We start from the raw sequence: 20089 nt of genomic DNA, 5'->3' as shown, positions 1-20089 counted from the left end.
GGGAGCACGTACATCTGACAGCTAAGAGGGAGCAGCTGTCCCAATGCTTCGTTATTACACTCTCTGCAGGGCCCATGGCTCCCGTGTTAGAAGTATATGGGAACTGAAAAGCTTGGCTGGGGGGGGGGGGGGGGGGTCACTTGTTTTTTTCTCTCCAACATGAATCCCAGAGGCACCCTTTGCTTTCAGAGGCCTGGCTGCCCCACTGGTTCCTTATCACTCCTGGATTGTCCCTTATGAGGCAGCTTTATTTGTAAGCAGAACTGACACCTACTTGCCCTTTGATACGCTTGTTTCCCCTCCAAAGGGACAGCTTCAGGATGCGGGGGTGGGGACACAGAGCAGCTGAGTTCAGAAAGGCACCAGACACAGCCACAATCTTTGGTGCTTGCAACCTCAGACCTTTTCTGTAAAGCTACAGCCAGGGCAAAGTAGCCTACGGCCATCTGGCCGGGGAAGAACCGTCTAGCAACAGGAGAGAGGAAGCATTATGCTCTTTCATTAAGCCATTTTAAGTGTGTTTTAAAATCTATTGTTGTGTGATAGAAAACCACTCCCTTTAATAGGTGAAAAATCCCAGGGGGGGGGGGGGGGGAGGAGGGTGTCAGTAAACAGCCCAATGCAAAGAGAGACAGACCAGAATTGAAGTGTGAACAGAAGCATCTTTAGCTGCTGTAAGAGCCCAAGTCAGCTTCACCAATAGACAAGCTCTAATGTTACAGATTCCGGCAGTGCTGAGATCACTAAAAGGACAGGAAAATGGCAGCCGGCGACACAGAACACTTCATATTTATAACTCATTCATGCTGTTTGCCAGGTGATTGTAGTAGGAAGTAGTTAACAGAACATTAAAACTGTTGGTTATGCGGCACCCTCCCAGCAGGGCCCACAGAAATGATAGTAGAAGGGTCTGGTGTCCTTAATCCAGGAAGCAGATGAAGCAGGAGCCTGGCACTCTGCTCCTTGGTCAGAGCAGCGCTTCTCATGTCAAACTAGAAAGGAAACAGAAATCAGGTTTAACAAATGGAGAGCAGGTAAGGGCAGCCGGCATCTCCAGCTGCAGCACATCCATCTCTTCAGCCACCAGCTTTCTGCCCTGTAATTCCTGAGGGTTGTCTTAGAACGTGAAGTTACAGAAATCAAGGGTAATATTGAACCAGTGCACTGGAGCAAAGGAGAGCTCACAGCCAGATTCACAAGGCCAGCAAGAACATGGTCCGTCTCCAGCATTCTCAGCCTTGCCTGGGGACCTGCATAGTCCCCAGAGAAAGTTCAAGCAGCCTCAGGATTGCTCTGACTTAGGTTCAGTTGCACCCACCCATTAAACCAGGAGCTGTGGAGCGGCAGCATGGAACTGTTTCACTCGATATCCCCAAGGACCATTCCTGTGGGCTGGCATAAAGGGACCTTTCAACTGGAGTGGCATAGAGGAGCCACAATGGAAGCGAGGACCCAGACACTAAACTGTGAGCCCTCAGGCAGGGACGTGTCTATGTAGCTTGTCCACACACCGCTGGCACATAAAGGAGGTACAACCATAATCATAAGGCAGGTAAAGAGACTTGGTTCCTAGCCTTTGTAAATTTCCAGTTCATTTAGAAAATTTATTTTCATAGGGCCTTTCAGCTCAAAGGATTCCAAAACCCCTTATAAACTTCATATACAAGGACCCCTATATAGCCACCACTGGGGAGGACCATGGTGCACCACACCCCCACTCAGGCCAGGACAAGGAACCGCACACTTACACCTAGGAAGTACATTGTTTAAAAGCCCTTTAAGGCAGCAGAAATACATCTGACCCATTGCTGGGACCAAACTGTTTTTTCAATTGGGAACTTTTGAAAAATCCCAGATCTTCAGTAGAGTCTCTACTATCACATCGGTGAAGTCCCTGTCAGTCCTCAAACAGTGACAGACCCAGTTAGTGAAAGTCAGACCCAAGATATACAGCTGCATCTGCACTGCAAAAACCTCCCACCAATGTCCCACAGTAGGTGCTCATCCACCAACAGTAGCAAGTGATGACAACGGTGGTCATCATCACTAGCACGGTAGGAGAGTCACAGCTGTGTAAATGGTTACGGTCTTAGATTAGTTTAACTTGGATAAAAACCTTCCAGAACACACAAACTGGAGAAATAAAGGGCGGGGGGGTACCAGCCAGGATGGCCTTGGGAGAATGAATGTGCTAAATTTAAACATGAAGAATTTTTAAACTATCAAATTTTATTCATAAGAAGAACATAAGAACAGCCATACTGGGTGACACCAAAGGTCCATCTAGCCCAGTATCCTGTCTTCCAACAGTGGCCATTGCCAGGTGCCCCAGAGGGAATGAACAGGTAATCAGCAAGTGATCCATTCCCTGCCGCCCATTCCCAGCTTCTGGCAAACAGAGGCTAGGGACACCATCTTGGCTAATAGCCATTGATGGGCCTATCCTCCATGAATTTATCTAGTTCTTTTTTGAACCCTGTTATAGTCTTGGCTTGGTCAAACTTGGATAGTTTTGCAGATCTCACAGATCCAGAATTCCAGCCCAGTTTGAAGGAAACCAATTCAGTCATTTTAAAAGCTATGAATGTTTTATGTCACACACCACTGAGAAGTGCACTATTTAGCTATGCATCCATGTGCATATATACAGGCTTAATGGAAAAATCTAGCACACATCTTCAGCACATTGTTTTCAAATGCTCAGAACTTCTGGTTAATCAAAACCAATGTGTTCCTTTGCAAACCAAGCAAAGGTGCTGGTCCTTAAAGACTATATCCAGGCCAAGGTTCAAGCTTCAGTCATTTTTGTTTTACTAGGTCTAAAACAGTATGGGGAAAATGCTTGTAACGACTGTACGTCTCACTCCCTGTTCTCAAAAACAGCTGAAGGGTTTTTGCTCAAAAATAAAATTAATCTTCAGGGGGAAACAAGCATGGAAAATTTCAGCCCATACACTAAATTTGCTAGAAGATGAGCATGTGAAAATTGAGGACAGAGCTTGGAAACTAATTATAGTGAGAATTATTACGTTTCCATTATGTCATAGAGGTAATAAGAGCCCTAAGCATGCTTATGAAAGTTACTAACAGAAAAAGCTACAAGTAAGAATTAAAGAAAATAGAGCTCGTATCTTTTTAATTTTTGACAAAACTTAGAATCTAAAGAAAAGCCGATGGAAAGAAACGAATCCTGGAAAACAAACCCTGGCTAGCTCGTCTTCGCTAACGTTTTTGCAGGTTTTGAAGATGCACCTGCACAGTATGCGATGCCACCTACCTGTCAATCAAGGAATCTCTCATGCTGGTAGCAATGGTACTTGGCTGCGCTTCGTTCAGTTTGAAGATGCTCTCGATAACCGATAGCTCTGTGCTGGTTGTGTCCAGCCCACAGAAGGCACACCAATCGTTCACAACCATCCCTGCAGCAATAACCTCACTGCCACGATTTACTGTTCCAGCCTGGCAAAACCAAACAGGGAGAGAAAGGGGTCAGCACAAGACCACAGAGACCGCTAATCAATTATACTTTATCGCATTGCTAGTCACCAGGGAAGGGCACCAGCCCAAACTATCCCGCAGCCTCCTGTCACCACAATGCTTACAGTAAGAAACTGACCGGGACACAGTTTTGGGCTGAAGCATGGTAGTTTTTTCATGTGGGTTCCACCCATAAGCAGACCTATATGGGTAATGCTGGTTCAACTATTTGCATCTATATAACTGGACAATGTAATATTTGGTTATTTAAAATTCTGTTCAGGAGACAGTGGATCCTTCTGCTGAAAGGTGGACCAAGGTCCTGAGGAACAGGAGACAATGTACAGTCATTATTCCCCACATCCAGTCTCTTGCCCCTTTGCTCAATTGCTAAACTTTAGCTCAGCTCCTAATTCAGGTTTCTAACCTCTGGCTTAAATACTTAAATACTGCCCAGTGCTCCTGGGGCATGGTGGCTGGGCTGGGAAGCAGTGGGTTCCCTATGTAGTCCCAGAGCAGGAGCTGTCACTTCCCCTTTCAGCCCAACTGCTGCACACCAGATTTATGCTACAGACCCCTCTGATTCCAAAGCAATTAAAGCAACCACTGAACTAGAGAACTAACAACGCTAAGCTACAAATAAAACCAGACAGCTTCTGAAGGCAGCGCTGCAACAAACGTATTCTCTCTCTCTCTTGCTGGAAGAAAATACACTTTAGAAAAACTAAATTGAAGGCGTTAATAGGACAGCTGACCTCTTTAAAAAAAGAAAAGAGGAACAAGAGCAAAAGCAAAGCGGCATTTAAACCCAGAGGAGAAATTTACTGCACAGAAATCAAGCAGAACACAACAGATGGGAAACTAAACTCTACAGCTATGCTGAAAGTGACAAATCGGACTGGGGACTAGCTTGCCACCGCGTGGTTCAAAGGGAACACAATTCTATCACTGGAATTTTAAAAAGGCCAGTAAAGGCCAAATCACATCACTCCTTCCCCACACTTCAAGAAGATGACAACACGCTACAAGGCAGATCTCTCGTTAGCCATCAGGTGCAACACCTTGTGAACAGGCAACGTGTCCTATGCAGCCCATTCAACTTCACTCCGGCAGCAAACCCAGAACAGCATGGTATTGCCTTCCAGGCCATCTCCTCCCCTCAGTGCAATCAACACAGAGTCACAGCACTGTTCACACTGATTTATTTTACTACCCCAACTTTGTTTGCCAGAGACTTTAGCACTGAAACATACAGTTGAATTTTAGAAGTTGGAGTGGGAAGTTTTGGCAGCTGGGGCATTTGGTACCCAGAAGACTTGAGAGGCTATTTGGGGGAGGAGGAAAGAGACACTATTGAGAGGGAACAGCTTCTTTTCACGTGGGCAGCGGTGAAACGAACAAGTCCACACTCTACAGCTGCTTGATAAAAGCTAGACGAGGAAAACAATGCAGCTGGGGGAAGGACACAACATGGAGGCTGGGAAGATCCAAACCTCTCCAACAGTCAGAAGACTCCGGGGTGGGAAGGGAGAGAGAAAGCACAAGTCTACAAATGCCTTACCACAAGTGGGACTTGCAGCAGTGAGGAGAGCTCATCCTGGTCTTCAGTTGAAGTCTTTGGGTGCACAAGTCCTCCCTGGTTACTAAAAGCACAGTAACTTCCTACCAGAACCTGGTCTGCAACCGTCTGTCTGAAAACTTCTACTTTGAGCACATCTGCCAAGATCTCTTCAGTCTCCTGTAAATACATAAAATGAGAAGTGTGTGTCCTGGGCACAAATGTTAACTCAGAATATTATGTAAAAACCCCATGTCTGTTGAGCTGGGAGCAGAGCTACGCTTGGGAGAAAACTTGCTCAGGGTGTTTCGGAAGAACCTGTTCTGACTTTCAAGAGCTCAGATTTTCATTTTGTAGGTATATTAACTACACCTGCTGTTAGGTCCAACAACAAAAAACAATTAGCACTCCATCATTCTCCTCCTTGACTTCAACACAGTCAACCATGCTTCTCGTCTTCAATCTTACCCGCCCGTCCATGATTTGGTCATTTAGGAAGTTGAAGCTAGACTGGAAATATGGTGTAAATTTTTAACGGTGAGAGTAATTAATCCTTGGAACAATTTACCCAAGGTGTGGTGATTCTTCATCACTGACAATGTTTAAATCAAGACTGGATGTTTTTCTAAAAGACCTACTCTACGAATTATTTTGGGGAAGGTCTCTAGGTCAGACTAGATGATCACAGTGGCTCCTTCTGGCCTTGGAATCTATGAATCGTCAACTATCAATTTTATGTTACAATTCCTCACAGACCCACCTCTCCACTCCAGATCTGTCATCTTCTAGTCCATCTAAAACCTCAGCCGGTATCTCAGGTTTCCTGGTGAGTGTCCAGCTGTCAGCTTAAGCTTAATATGACCAAAACAGAGCTCTTAACCTTTCATCAAAAATCCTCCCCCTCCTTGTGGGTAACACCACCATCTTCCCTGCCACCTGGGCATCATCTTCAACATGGCCCTCTAGACTGACACATCCACGTGTCTGCATGTTGCCGCTTTTTCCTGCAAAAGACCTAAGACCACCGTTCTTCTCCAGCCATACAACTAAAGCCCTTGTCTAGCCTCTCACCATCTCAATTACTACAACCTGCTCCACTCCAGCCTTGACAAATCGCTTCTCACCTCACTTACAGCTATTCAAAACATGGCTGCAAAGGTAAGCTTTCCTGGCGCCTCCTTTTTCCTGGCGCCTCCTTTCGACTGTCACCCCTCTTTGCATCTCCATCCCCCTGCTCCATCACAGCAAACACAAACTATTTGCATTCATTTTCAAGGCCCTTCACAGCCTATCCCCACCCAAGCTAGCATCTCTGATATGAATATCGAGATGTTGACTCAACTCCATTCTGCCAATAATGCCAGTCTCTACCACCCACTTGTTAAACTTTCAAACAAGCACCCCCTACTGTCACCTCTGTTGCCCTACACACGGGAGAAACTTGTAAACCACCACAAAGCCATCTCCCTCTTTGTCCTCTTTCATGCTCCCTTCTGCTGTGATGTCTCCAAAACCTGAAGTTAGGCAGCGGGTGGCCTTAGACCACTGTCTATCATGCTGACCAATATTGTCTCATTGTTTCCTTCTACCCCCAACCTCTTTGTTGTATTTGACTGTCTTTTGCCTTCTACTCAGATTGAAGCTCTTTGGGGCAGGATCAGGACTGTCTCGGTTCTGTTTGTGCAGCACCTAGCACAATGGGGTCCCAAAGGTGCTACTGTAAAACAAGCAATAACAACAGGTCAAGAGGTGAGATCACCAGCACAGAGAGAACCTTTTCCCTAGTCCAGATGCTGAATGGAACATGTACTTGCTCAATGGGAACAGGTGGAAGAATTACATTGTCTCTTCTTTCAAGCATGGATACCAAATCCAATAGTTAGCACTAGTCTTTGACAGCCCTCACTGACAAATTTGATTAGTAGTTGTCCAATTCATAACCTTGTGTAAGCGGAGGGAGGGGAAAATCGATTGTGCAACAGCCTAGCAAGGAAAGACACTCCGACACCAGAACACAGTACAAATATTGCCTCCACAAATACTCTGCACTTTTACATCATCTATTATCCAAGGATCTCAAAGCATTTTTCAAGTTAGAGCATTAGATTCTTCATCTACTGTAAGTTCTTTGGGGCAGGGAGCCATGTCCTCATATGCGTTTGTACAGCCCCAAGCACAATGTAGCCCTGATCCTGACTGGTCTGTTGAATGATTAAGACACCTGCGGGGTATTATCTCCTGAGGCATACAGAAAGCTAAATGACTAGCCCAACATCACACAGGGAGTCTGAGGCAGAGCTAAGAACAGAATCAAGTCTCCTGACTTGCAGCACTGGGCTTCAGCCACAAGATCATCCCAGAACGAGTGTATTACAGAGAACACACTTTTCTGGGCCGTTTGTTAATCAGCTTTTTGTGGACAGATTGGAAGATGCCCAGCAGCATACGAAACAAGGAGCTATTCCTTCAAGGTGCAGCCCCCTCCACAAGGGGCTCCTATGGCTCTGCACTTCACTTCTCCTAGACACCTTCACCTAGGGACACAGGTCCCACTGGAGACCCTGCTGGACCCCTACATTACCCTGAAAAATATGAAACTGGCCTAAGGAGAGAAACTGGCTAAGTGAGGCAGTGAAGGAGACAAATGGCCCCAGGAAAGGAATTTGATAGACCAAGAACCAAATCAGTTTGCAGTAATGAACTTGTTCAATGAGAACAGAAGTGTTGGCAGACCGTGCTCCCAGGCAGGGTGGAAATTCACTTGGAGGGAACCAACCCACACAATACTGGCTGCACTCTGCTAGCAAGGAAACACACAATTCAGGTTCTAGCAGCTTTTCCTCAGCCCCAGCCGCTCAAACTCTCTAATCATCTCCCATTTCAATTTCACAACCTTCCTCTATCTGAACTCCCTGGCACCCACTGTCCCCTCAATCCAATCAAAACGCTGCCTCCAAGGATCTGCCCTGCCGAATCTCGCCATATTACCCCCTCCTCGCATCTCTCGTTTGACTGCCTGTTCTCAACTGCATCACGTTCTCCTATTCGTTTCAAAACCGTGTACAGCTCTGCTCCTGCCTATGCCTGTAACAATCTCTTACCCTGCCCCCTCAACCACACCATGACAGCCCTTGTGCTTCTGGGTCCCTGACTTCCAGTTCTCTGCTTTCTTCCATGCTGTACACCAGGATACAAGCTCACCACCCCTTCCCTCACTCAAATCCCCCTACAATCCAACTCATCCACATTGTCCACAGTGCATCCAGAGAAAAGATCAGTTGCAGTTTAGCCATCCAGATGCACACATGCCTCAAGTGAGTAACCACCTGATACTGTCATGACAGCTCCCCTCCATTCTATTACCTCTCCGTTAATCCCGGTACAGGCAGTCCTCAACTTTACGACATTCAACTTACAGAGCTTCTGAATTGACACCCTCATATGATTTATGACAACTGGTTTCAACTTCACAATGCCCGGTCCCACAATGGAGTGGATTGCGGTTCCGAGTTACAACTTACGACACAATTTTCAGGAACCAATTGTGTGGTAAGTCCAAGGACTGCCTGTATGTTGAACACTACATTGTAAACTCTTCAGGGCAGAGCTTGTCTTTTTATCTGCCCTATAAATAAGGATTATTGAAAGGGAGAATGAAGGGCACTCGAAGCTGAATCTTGAGGCAGCCTTTTAGAGCAGAAGTCAACTCCTCTGCTGAGAAGAATGAAAGGCTAGATAAAGCAGGCTCCCCTGCTGTAAAACGCTATTAGCCTGCAGCCTTGTGTTACTCGGTATGAACTGGAAATGTTCATAGCGATCCCCAATAACTATGAAGTCTAGCTCTAGGGTGGGGTTCGCTTTAAAGGTCTGCACTGAACTTGTAAAAGAACAAAAGCCATTTACCCTGTCAAGGTCTGGATGGACAAGTGCTACATAGTCATTGCATGTGGTGACATTGCCCAAAGCTGAGAGCCGCTCCTCCACCCTTTGGATTCGGACGGAGTCTGGCAGGCTGTTGCGGATGTGCTGAAGCTCCTGGTCTGTTGTACTGCTTGGGACCAACAGTCCATGCCGGTTCCCTAAAAGAAAAAAGGAGTTCTGCTTCAGACCAAGTCGAAGGTGTTCACCCGCTGGGCTTGTCCACTTCCTAGCCTTCAAACAACCTGGCCTCGGGGCTCCTCAGGCTCACCCAACACCTCCCCAACATACAGCATGACTGAGGCAAAGTTCCCGTTAAAAAACAAGCCAGCACCCAGGGGTTAGAGTCAGAAAAAACAGTTACCTACCTTTCGTAACTGTTGTTCTTCGAGATGTGTTGCTCACGTCCATTCCAAGTAGGTGCGTGCGTGTGCTGCGTGCACAGTCATTGGAAGGTTTTCCCTTAGAGCGGTATCTGTCGGGTCGGCTGTGGAGCCCCCTGGAGTGGCGCCTTCATGGCGGTGTATATAGGTTGCTGCCGACCTGCTGCCTCTTCAGTCCCTTCATAATGGACGTGAGCAACACATCTCAAAGAACAACAGTTACGAAAGGTAGGTAACCGTTTTTTCTTCGAGAGAGAGATTGCTCATGTCAATTCCAAGTAGGTGACTCCCAAGCAGTCCCCCGGAGGAGGGGTCGGAGTTCACCGAGTTACAGAGAGTAGCATGGCTCTACCAAACACGGCATTGTCTCTAGCCTTCAGGAGGAACACTGGGTGCAGCTGCATTTGCCTTGTAAAACACAGTATAAGGGGGCTCGGACATCAGGGCCTTGAGCTCAGACACCTTCCTGGCTGACGTTATAGCCACTAGGAACACCACCTTCCAAGAAGGTAAAGTAGAGAGCTCATTGCTAGGGGCTCGAAGGGAGTGCCCATCACCCTCGAGAGCACCAGGTTAAGATCGCGTAGGGGAATCGGCTGCCGTACCTGAGGGTACAGCCTGTCCAGCCCCTTGAGGAAGTGGCCAACCACGGGGTTAGCAAATACTCAGCGGCCCAGCTGATCTGGGATGGAAAGCTAAAATCACAGCCAGGTGCACCGTGATTGACAACACCACCAGACCCTGCTGTTTTAGGTGAAGTAAATAGTCCAGGATGAAGGGACTCAAGGCCTGCAATGGAGGAGTGCTCTTCTGTAGAGACTAAATAGAAAATTTCTTCCACTTAGTCAGATAAGTAGCCCGAGTAGAGGGCTTCCTACTGCCACGGAGGACCTCCCTAACTGAGTCAGAGCACGCAAGCTCTAATAAGTTCAGCCATGGAATTTCCATGCCGTGAGGTGGAGCGACTCCAGGTTGGGGTGCTGGAGGCGGCTGTGGTCCTGCGTGATCAAGTCTGGAACCATGGGCAGGGCTATAGGCGTGTCCACGGACAGGTCTAGCAGTGTGGTGAACCAGTGCTGATGGGGCCACGCCAGTGCTCTGAGGATCAAGGATGCTTTCTCCCATCAGACCTTGAAGAAGACTATAATGGATCACAAATTGAATGTCAGCCAACAGAGTGATGCAGTTGTAAGAATGGCTAATATAATTCTGGAATGTATTAACAGACGTGTCATATGTGACACATGGGAGGTAATGTCCTGCTCTACTCAGCACTGGTGAGGCCTTAGCTCAGTGGTTCCCAAACTTTAACAACCTGTGAACCCCTTTCACTAAAATGTCAAGTCTCGCAACCCCCCCCCTAAAAATGAATATTTTCAGGGATTTTTCTCCTTTACCTGAGTATAAATTATAAAAGCAGTGATCTTGGAAATATAAATTTTGTTTTTATAACATGCTTATTACACACTATTTATTAATTATTTATCATTACAGTATTTTTATTACATTATGAAAACGGCAACATTCTTCCAAGATCTCACTTTTGTAGCTTGTATCACTTTGAATAAGCCTGTTATAAGGCAAGGCTCCTACCCTTGTTGCCAAGAAGGCTAACGGCATTTCGGGCTGTACAAGTAGGAGCATTGCCAGCAGATCAAGGGACGTGATCATTCCCCTCTATTCGGCATTGGTGAGGCCTCATCTGGAGTACTGTGTCCAGTTTTGGGCCCCACACTACAAGAAGGTTTTGGAAAAATTGGAAAGAGTCCAGCGCAGGGCAACAAAAATGATTAGGGGGCTGGAGCACATGATTTATGAGGAGAGGCTAAGGGAACCGGGATTATTTAGTCTGCAGAAGAGAAGAATGAGGGGGGATTTGATAGCTGCTTTCAACTACCTGAAAGGGGGTTCCAAAGAGGATGGCTCTAGACTGTTCTGAGTGGTAGCAGATGACAGAACAAGGAGTAATGATCTCAGATTGCAGTGGGGGAGGTTTAGGTTGGATATTAGGAAAAACTTTTTCACTAGGAGGGTGATGAAGCACTGGAATGGGTTACTTAGGGAGGTGGTGGAATCTCCTTCCTTAAGGGTTTTTAAGGCCCAGCTTCACAAAGCCCTGGCTGGGATGATTTAGTTGGGGATTGGTCCTGCTTTGAGCAGGGGCTTGGACTAGATGACCTCCTGAGGTCCCTTCCAACCCTGATATTCTATGATTCTAAGACCTTGTGGATGAGCAGGAACGGTGAGAATGTGTACAGCAGGTGCCCCTTCCACGAGAGGAGAAAGGCGTCCGTGGAGCAAGCCTGGGCTGTGATTCAGGAAGGAGCAGAATTGCTGACACTTCCTGTTGCTTCGTTGCGAACAGGTCTATTTGGAAAATGTTGATCGCGACGTCCGGGGACAGAGACCACTCGTGACCGTGAAAAAATCTGCTGAGGCAATCGGCCAATTCGTTCTGCGAGCCCGGAAGGTACGATGCCTCCAAGCATATCGAGTGGGCGATGCAGACGTCTCACAGCCTGAGGGCTTCTGACACGGGAGAGGAGTGAGCACCAACCTGTCTGTTTATATAGAACATCGCTGTGGCATTGTCTGTCAACACTGATACACATCTGCCCTGTAGATGGGTTTGAAATGTCTGGCAAGCGAGGCGCACCGCACGCAGCTCCCTGACATTGGTCCCAGGGAGAACTTTCGCTGCACATCATAGACCTTGAGTCCTGAGTCTTCCTAGGTGCGCTCCCCATCCCATCGCTGACACATCTGTGACTAGTGACAGCGAGGGCTGAGGTCTGGAGAAGGGTCTGCCCATGCAGACTGTCTGTGGATTGAGCCACCACTGGAGGGACTCGAGGACCTGAGGAGTGATTGTGACCAGTCTGTCTGGTCTCGCTTCGGCCTGTACACTCAGGCTAGCCACGCCTGAAGGGGACAGAGCTGCAGCCTGACATGCTGTACCACATAAGTGCAAGTCGCCATGTGCCCAAGCAGTTTTAGGCAATTTCTAACCGTCGTGGTTGGGAACCTTTTGAGATCCTCTATGACGGCGCTCATGGCAAGGAAATGAGATACTGGAAGAAAGGCCCTGGCCTGAGTGGAGCCTAGGAGGGATCTGATGAACTCTATCCTTTGAGTGGGAGTTATGGTCGACTTCACCACATTCAGGATGAGGCAGAGCTGGAGGAACATCGTCCGCTCCAGGCTCACGTGGTCCTCCACTTGGGCCCGGGAGCAGCCCTTGATTAGCCAGTCGGGAATACCTGCACCTGCCGCTTCCATAGGAAGGCTGCCACGACCGCCATGCACTTGGTGAACATCCAAGGGGTCGCCAAGAGGCCAAAGGGAAGGACTGTGAACTGATAATGAATGTTGTTGACCACGAATCATAGGAACCATCTGGGGACACGTGAAAGTACGCATCCTCCAAGTCAAGGGCGGCGTACCAGTCCCCCAGATCCAGGGAGGGAATGATGGAAGCCAGAGAGACCATGAGAAACTTAACAGATTCATGAATCTGTTGAGGTTTCACAGGTCTAAAATAGGCCTGAGCCCACCCTTGGCCTTGGGGATTAGGAAATATCGGGAGTAGAACCCCCTGCCCCTGAACTCCAGAGGACCTCCTCTACCGCCCCAAGTTGTAGGAGCATTTGCACCTCCTGCACTAGAAGTTGCTCGTGAGAAGGGTCCCTGAGGAGGGACAGGGATGGTGGGTGGGACGGCGGGAGAACAGAACTGGAGAGAAAATCCCAATTCTACCATGCTCAAGACCCATTGGTCTGAAGTTATTTGAGACCAGGCATGGTAGAAATGGAATAGACGAGTCACAAAAAGAGGGGAAGGATCCGGGATTTGAACTGGTGCACCATCCTCAGGCACAACTTCAAAAGCTCGGTTTTGAGGCCCGAGGAGGACTGAGATGGACGCCTCGGCCCTGTTTCCTATTACAGTCCTGTCTGGGAGGAGCAGAGTAGAAGCGTGGGGTGGGCTGAGATTTGAACAGCTTCCTTAGGGGGCCGGCGTGTGAATCCCCAGGGATTTAAGGATTGCCCACGAGTCCTTAAGGCTACGGAGCCTAGAGTCTGCTCTGAAAAGAGTCCTGAACAGTCAAAGGGTAGGTCCTGGATAGTATTCTGGGCCTCATGTGGGAGCCCCGAGACCTGAAGCCAGCAGCTGTGTCTCATGGCTATGGCGGTAGCCATCAAGCGAGTGGCCAAATCTGCCGAGTTCAAGGCGACCTGTAGGAAGGTCCTTGCGACCACCAGACCCTAAGTCCGAGTGAGCTGACCCAGGCCAGCTGTGGGTTTTTTATCATTCTGCAGATGTACCCTTGGTTGTTGTTGCTTCTTTATGAGGGAGAAAGTCCCTGAGAGGAATGATTTGAGGTTTGTTTGTTTGTTTAAGATATTCTTTTGCCTTTAAAACTAAAAAAACCCCCACAGCCTTGGCCATCAGGAATGTCAAGTCTGATCTATCCTGGTTTTACTTGAGGGGCTTCTGGGTCTCAGGCCTCGTTAATTATGCAGAGCATGTAGATAGAACCTTTAACAAAGGTGTCCTTTCCCCAAAATGTTAACTAGGTGTTATTAAAAACAGTTTTAAAACAGTCTGATTAAAATTCACTTTCCCTTCTTGGCCTGTTAATTCAGGATTTCACAAGTTCCCCAGTGACTGCAGTCTCAGAGAGCAAACGAGACCTGAATTTCTAACACAAGCGGGGGGGAAGGATTCCTTAAAAAACCCCTACCAAGCTAAGTGAAAAGGGCAGAAGCCTCAATTTTTCCCCCTTTAATCAGAAATGAAATCCCCCCTGCAGATGCTAGGCTGCTAATAATCTAACTGGCGTTCCCAACTGTGCTCATTTCATTACTCTAATGTAGCACAGCTAGAATCATCAAGATTTGTCAAAAACTTCTCCAGACAAACTGATAAGGGACAAAACATTCTCTTTCCTCTCACCGGAACGGATCTAAAAACAAGAGCTGTGTCCTGCTGTGTCTCTGGCTACATGCAAGTGAAAGGAGGAATGTTGCCTTTGCAATATGTATTTGTAATGGCTAGATGCTGAACCATTAATGCCCATCAAAACAGGGTATTTCCTGCAGATTTAGCAGTAAGAGAAACTTACACGACACACAACTCCCCATCCCCACAAGTAGAAGCGTGTGAAACACCTCCCCCCATGCTGCAGAGGAGTGGCTATGTGATTTCCCCCACCACCACAACAGAAACCAAACCCTATGTGGCATAGGCTCTACCTCCCGCCCCTCCCTCCACACACAGGCTTTTCTTTATTCTCAAATTGATACATTTTTGATTTTGGAAATAAGTCTTCCCAGTTCCACTCCTTTGCCCCACCCTCAGGCTGACTCCGCTCAGCAACCTCTGAAAAGAAGTCCCTTTGGGTCCACAGGGCTATATCTGCAGCCCTCCTACTATCCCCTATTTGTCACAGCTGGAACCTCAAACTCTAACCCCTGTTCAATATGGGAATGGGTGGCTCCTAGGCAGATCCAGTTACAGAACATCTTGACCCAGAGTCTTCCTTATACTGCAGAATGAGAGTCTAGAATCTTGTGAAATGACATGTTTCAGCCCAATCCCCATTAAGAGCACACCACAAAGGTATCAGCTTGAAGGACATGACTTACCAACACACATTCTCCCAATGATCCGACAGCCAGCGATGGAAGCGTGAACAACAGGGATGGTCTCAGAAAGCTCCCCCTCAAAGATACTGCAATAAGAAAGACAGTGAAATGATGCTGCAAAGCAAAGAGTGACATATACAGAGAATCCCATTCAATCCAGAGGGACTCATACCCCAAGGGAAATCAGGTCAAGACACCTGAGAAGGAGATCTGATGTTCCTGACTTGTTTTATAAAGGTGAGTACATCCGTTTTACAGATGGGGAGACTGAGGGGCAGAGAAGTTCACTGACTTGCCCAAAGCTTCACAGCAGGTTAATGGCAGAGTCAGCAATGGAACTCAGGCTTCCTGAGCCCCAGTGCAGCGTGCCCTGTCCACTAGACCCACACGGTCTTCCCAACTACAATGAAGCCATTTCCTGTTAAAGTGATGACTAGAATTCTTTGAATGTGCCAGCAACACCATGAATAAAGAACAGGCTAATTGAATTTATTGGACTTCAAACAGCCTTTGACAAAGTCTCTCATGGGAAGCTAATAAGGAAACTAAAGTACTGTGGAGTGAGAGGTGAAGTACAGTCATGGGTTAGAAAACAAATGACACCTCTAGGACTGGTACTAGGACACCTGCTGTTTAATTTATTTATCAATGATCTGGATAAAGGGGAGAACAGTGAGGTGGCTAAAACTACATGCGACACCATTATCTGAGGCTACAGCCTTGTCTACACTACAGTTTTGTTGGCAACATAAGTTACACAGCAATAAGCACACGCGTGCACAGCGCTATGTATGTGGAAGAGCTTCTCACGCAGACAGAGCTTCTGCTGCTCATGGAGGTGGTTTTATTATGCTGACAGGAGAGCTCTCTCCCGTCCGCAGAAAGTAGGGCAAACTTTTTGGCCTGAGGGCCACATCGGGATTCCAGAACTGTATGGAGGGCTGGGTAGGGAAGGCTGTGCCTCCCCAAACAGCCTGGCCCCTGCCCCCTATCCACCCCCTCCCACTTCCCACCCTGACTGCCCCCCTCAGAGCCCCCGCCCCATCCAACCCCGCCCCCGCGCCTTATCCCCTGACCGCCCCCACCCAGGAGCCCCCACCCCTAACTGCCCCCCCCGGGACCTCCCCATCCAACCCCCTCACTCCCTGTCCCCTGACTGCACCACCGCCTATCCACACCCCTGCCTTGACAGGCCCCCCGGGACTCCCATGTCTATCCAACCGCCCTCTGCTCCCTGTCCCCTGACTACCCCCCAGAACCCTCTGCCCCTTATCCAACCCTCCCGCTCCCTGCCCCCTTACCATGCCGCTCAGAGCACCGGGGCAGGCCGGTGGCTCTCGCAGCCGCGCAGTCTAGAGCACCGGGGCAGGCCGGCGGCTCTCGCAGCCGCGCTGCCCGGCAGGAGATCGCAGCCCCACCGCCCAGAGAACTGGCAGCATGGCAAGCTGAGCCTGCGGGGGAGGGGAGACAGCAGGGCCAGGGGCTAGCCTCCCCAGCCGGGAGCTCTAGGGCCGGGCAGGAAGGTCCTGCAGGCCGGATGTGGCCACAGGCCGTGGTTTGCCCACCTCTGGCATAGAGCATCTTCACCAGATGCGCTGCAGGGGCACAGCTGTACTGCTGCAGCGCTGTACATGGAGACATGCCCTAAGTTAATCAAGACTGAAGAGGACAGTGAGGAACTTCAGAGGGACATAATCAAGCGAGGTGAATGGGCAACATGACGGCAAATGAAATTCAGTATTGACAAATGCAAGATAATGCAGGCTGGAGGGACCGGTCTGAACTACTCATACATCTTACTGATAAGTGAAATGTAGCAAGCCAAGAAAAAGCTCTAGGTATCCAGGTGGGCAGCTCAACTGAAACCTCTGCTCAACACCACCAATGGTCAAAAAGCAAACAAGAAGGTAGGAAACAGAAGGAATGGAGAATACTGGAAATACAATGCTGTTACATAACCCAGTGGTTCTCAACGAGGGGTACGCATACCTCTGGGGGTACACAGGGGTCTTCCAGGGGTACAGCAACTCATCTAGATATTTGCCTAGTTTTACAACAGGCTACATGAAAAGCACTGCACAGTCAGTACACATTACAGTACACAGACTTGTGTATACTGCTCTATATGCAGAAATGTAAGTACAATATTTATATTCCAATTGATTTTATAATTATATGGGGAAAAGGAGAAAGTAAGCAATGTTTCAGTAACAGTGTGCTGTGACACTTGAATTTCTGTCTGATTTTGTAAGCAAGTAGTTTTAAAGTGAGGTAAAACTTGGGATACGCAAGACAAATCCGCCTCCTAAAAGGGGTACAGTAACCTGGAAAGGTTGAGAGCCACTGCTATAAACTAATGGCCCTATCCTGGCCTAACACATTCATTTCTAGTCACCTTTCTAAGGAGATGCAGCAGGACTATGGGAGACCAGAACTGTGTAAGGAGACAGTGTGGATCCCAGCTCTCTTTACAACCCTCCGGGGATTATAAAACACCAGCCTCTTCTTCCAAGAGCATCTAGACTGCAAGGGCGGGGAGGGTGCACCGGGCCCTGGGGAGGTGGGGGGTGGCCCAGTGCCGGGGAGGGAGGAGGGGAGGCCCAGGCCCCGGGAGGGGGGAGGCACTGGGAGGGGGGGCGAGGTGGGCAGGAGGGCGGCCCAGGGCCGGTAAGGAGGGCGAGGGGGGAGGGGGCGGCCCAGGGCCGGTAAGGAGGGCGAGGGGGGAGGGGGCGGCCCAGGGCCGGTAAGGAGGGCGAGGGGGGAGGGGGCGGCCCAGGGCCGGTAAGGAGGGCGAGGGGGAAGGCCCTGGGCGAGGGGACGCGAGCCCCAGGGTCGGGGAGGAAGGTGGGCAGGGGGGCGAGGAGGGAGGTGGGCAGGGAGGAGGCCCAGGGCCGGGTGGGGGGGGGAGGCCCAGGGCCGGGGAGGGAGTTGGGCAGGGGGGCGAGGAGGGAGGTGGGCAGGGGGGAGGCCCAGGGCCGGGTGGGGGGGGGAGGCCCAGGGCCGGGGAGGGAGGTGGGCAGGGGGGCGAGGAGGGAGGTGGGCAGGGGGGAGGCCCAGGGCCGGGGAGGGAGGTGGGCAGGGGGGCGAGGAGGGAGGTGGGCAGGGAGGAGGCCCAGGGCCGGGTGGGGGGGGGAGGCCCAGGGCCGGGGAGGGAGATGGGCAGGGGGGCGAGGAGGGAGGTGGGCAGGGGGGAGGCCCAGGGCCGGGTGGGGGGGGGAGGCCCAGGGCCGGGGAGGGAGGTGGGCAGGGGGGCGAGGAGGGAGGTGGGCAGGGGGGAGGCCCAGGGCCGGGGAGGGAGGTGGGCAGGGGGGCGAGGAGGGAGGTGGGCAGGGGGAGGCCCAGGGCCGGGTGGGCAGGGGGGAGGCGGGCAGGGGGGCGAGGAGGGAGGTGGGCAGGGGGGCGGCCCAGGGCCGGGGGGGGGGGCGAGGAGGGAAGGGGGAGCCCCAGGGCCGGGGAGGGCGCGAGGAGGGGGGAGGCCCAGGGCCGGGGAGGGAGGTGGGCAGGGGGGCGAGGAGGGAGGTGGGCAGGGGGGCGGCCCAGGGCCGGGGGGGGGGCGCGAGGAGGGAGGGGGGAGCCCCAGGGCCGGGGAGGGCGCGAGGAGGGAGGCCCAGGGCCGGGGGGGGGGGCGAGCCCCGGCCGGCCCGGGCGCGCTGACCTGTAGAAGTTCTCCGAGCCGCCGATGGCCACCAGGCAGTAGCAGTTGGTGAGCTTGGCGAAACAGCCGATCTCGTGGTTGTTCTCGAAGCTGGCGCGAACCGCCATGGCAGGAGCGCGACACACGCGTGAGCTCCCCTCGACTCGTCACCGGCAGCCCCCGCCTCGCGCGCCGCAACTTCCGGGACAGGCCGCCGGCAACCACCGGAAGCGCGCGGGTAGAGCGGCGCCGCCCCGCGTCTCTATGGCCCTGAGGCCGCGCAGCGCGGCCGGGGGCGGGACTCGGGAGGCTACGGCGCCGCCCCGCGCTGGGACAGGGGAAAGGACCCGGCTGCTTTGCTGCAGGCGAGGCCGCGGGAGCTCGGCCCCGGGCACCCGAGAGCAGCGGCCCCTCCGCGGCCGGATGCCAGCCCGGCCCTGCTTCCGCCTGGCGCGCAGCTCCCTGCCCGGGGTCTGTTCGTGGCCAGAGACCTTAACTTCGGGTCCCCCAGGCCGGGGCCCCCGTTCCACGTCGTTCCCTTGGGCTCCGTAAAGGCCCCGCTCCCGCCTTGTCGGGGCAGGGCCGGGTCCTTGCCCGGGTGGTTCTGGGAACCACCCGGCTCCAGGGGAGCAGCCCCCGCCAGCTGCGGGACACGCTGTTCTGCCTGGGATGTGACTCGTCCCGTAGTTTTGGTGCATCCTGCAATAACCGTGACAACGTAACACCGTCTTTGAGGTATCCCGAAGATGGTGATCAGAGGGGGAACATGCCCAGCTGGGCATGGCTAGGCAAGGCCCCGGCTGTAGCCTCAGAACTGCACCTTTGTACCCTGCCTCGAGTCCTTAATTTGTAATGAAAGAGGGGCTGTGGCTCAAGCAATTTTTTTACATTCATAAATGATGCAGCAAGTCCAGAGCTCCCCGGGCTATGAACTGCCAAGCCTAGAAGTACCAGGGTTCAGCCCTGGTGCAAATTAAGCACTGCCTGTCTGTTACCAACTTGGGATGCCTGGGTCACAGAGATCCCCACTGCCTCAGTCTCTGGAGACAGGTGAGGGGAGGACAAAAGGGAAGATTGAGAGTGATGCTTTTTGGGGTTACCTGGGGTGTGCAGGATGAATCCCTACCACTTGCTTACAGCGTGAGGAAGTCTTGGCTGTGCAAAGGTCACCACTTAGAGCCTGGAGGGCCGTAAGTGGCCTGTAAGCTGCTGGGGCATGGGCTGCCTTCCAGTGAGTGGAGCAGGACTTTGCCTGGTGGTGGTGGCAGTTAGGGTAATGACAAACGTAGAGACAGGAATCTGGCACTGGTCCAAGAGTGCAGCTAGAGTCAGGGTCAAGGAGCTGAGCTGAAGGTCAGAACCATAGTCAGAAGCCTGAGCCTAAACCAAACGTTAAGCTGGAGTCCTAGCCAGAGGTGTAGCCAGGGATCAGAGCCGGGAGTCAGAAGCCTAAGCTGAAGGGCAAACAGGA

At 51.1% G+C, this 20089-nt stretch overlaps 1 protein-coding gene across 1 annotated transcript; it reads right to left on the bottom strand.

The window, feature by feature from the left end:
• Positions 1-642: 642 nt before the first annotated feature.
• On the bottom strand, positions 643-18818 carry EIF6 (eukaryotic translation initiation factor 6). The gene is made up of 6 exons (XM_065414349.1): positions 18640-18818; positions 14985-15070; positions 8939-9114; positions 5039-5215; positions 3278-3459; positions 643-992 (listed from the first exon to the last, which is right to left on the bottom strand). The coding sequence occupies exons 1-6, from the start codon at positions 18744-18746 to the stop codon at positions 983-985; spliced, it is 738 nt and encodes a 245-aa protein (XP_065270421.1). The 5' UTR covers positions 18747-18818; the 3' UTR covers positions 643-982.
• Positions 18819-20089: the final 1271 nt, after the last annotated feature.

Source organism: Emys orbicularis, chromosome 12 (genome assembly GCF_028017835.1).
Source record: "Emys orbicularis isolate rEmyOrb1 chromosome 12, rEmyOrb1.hap1, whole genome shotgun sequence".
NCBI classification, from domain to species: domain Eukaryota; kingdom Metazoa; phylum Chordata; order Testudines; family Emydidae; genus Emys; species Emys orbicularis.
This window is presented reverse-complemented; position numbering and strand designations above follow the sequence as displayed.

Coding starts and splice junctions, on each gene's coding strand:
- EIF6 (XM_065414349.1), bottom strand. CDS start 18,746: ATGGCGGTTCGCGCCAGCTTCGAGAACAACCACGAGATCGGCTGTTTC. Junction 15,071..18,639: donor GGCTCGGAGAACTTCTACAG/GTCAGCGCGCCC, acceptor TTCTTATTGCAG/TATCTTTGAGGGGGAGCTTT. Junction 9,115..14,984: donor CATTGGGAGAATGTGTGTTG/GTAAGTCATGTC, acceptor TTTTTCTTTTAG/GGAACCGGCATGGACTGTTG.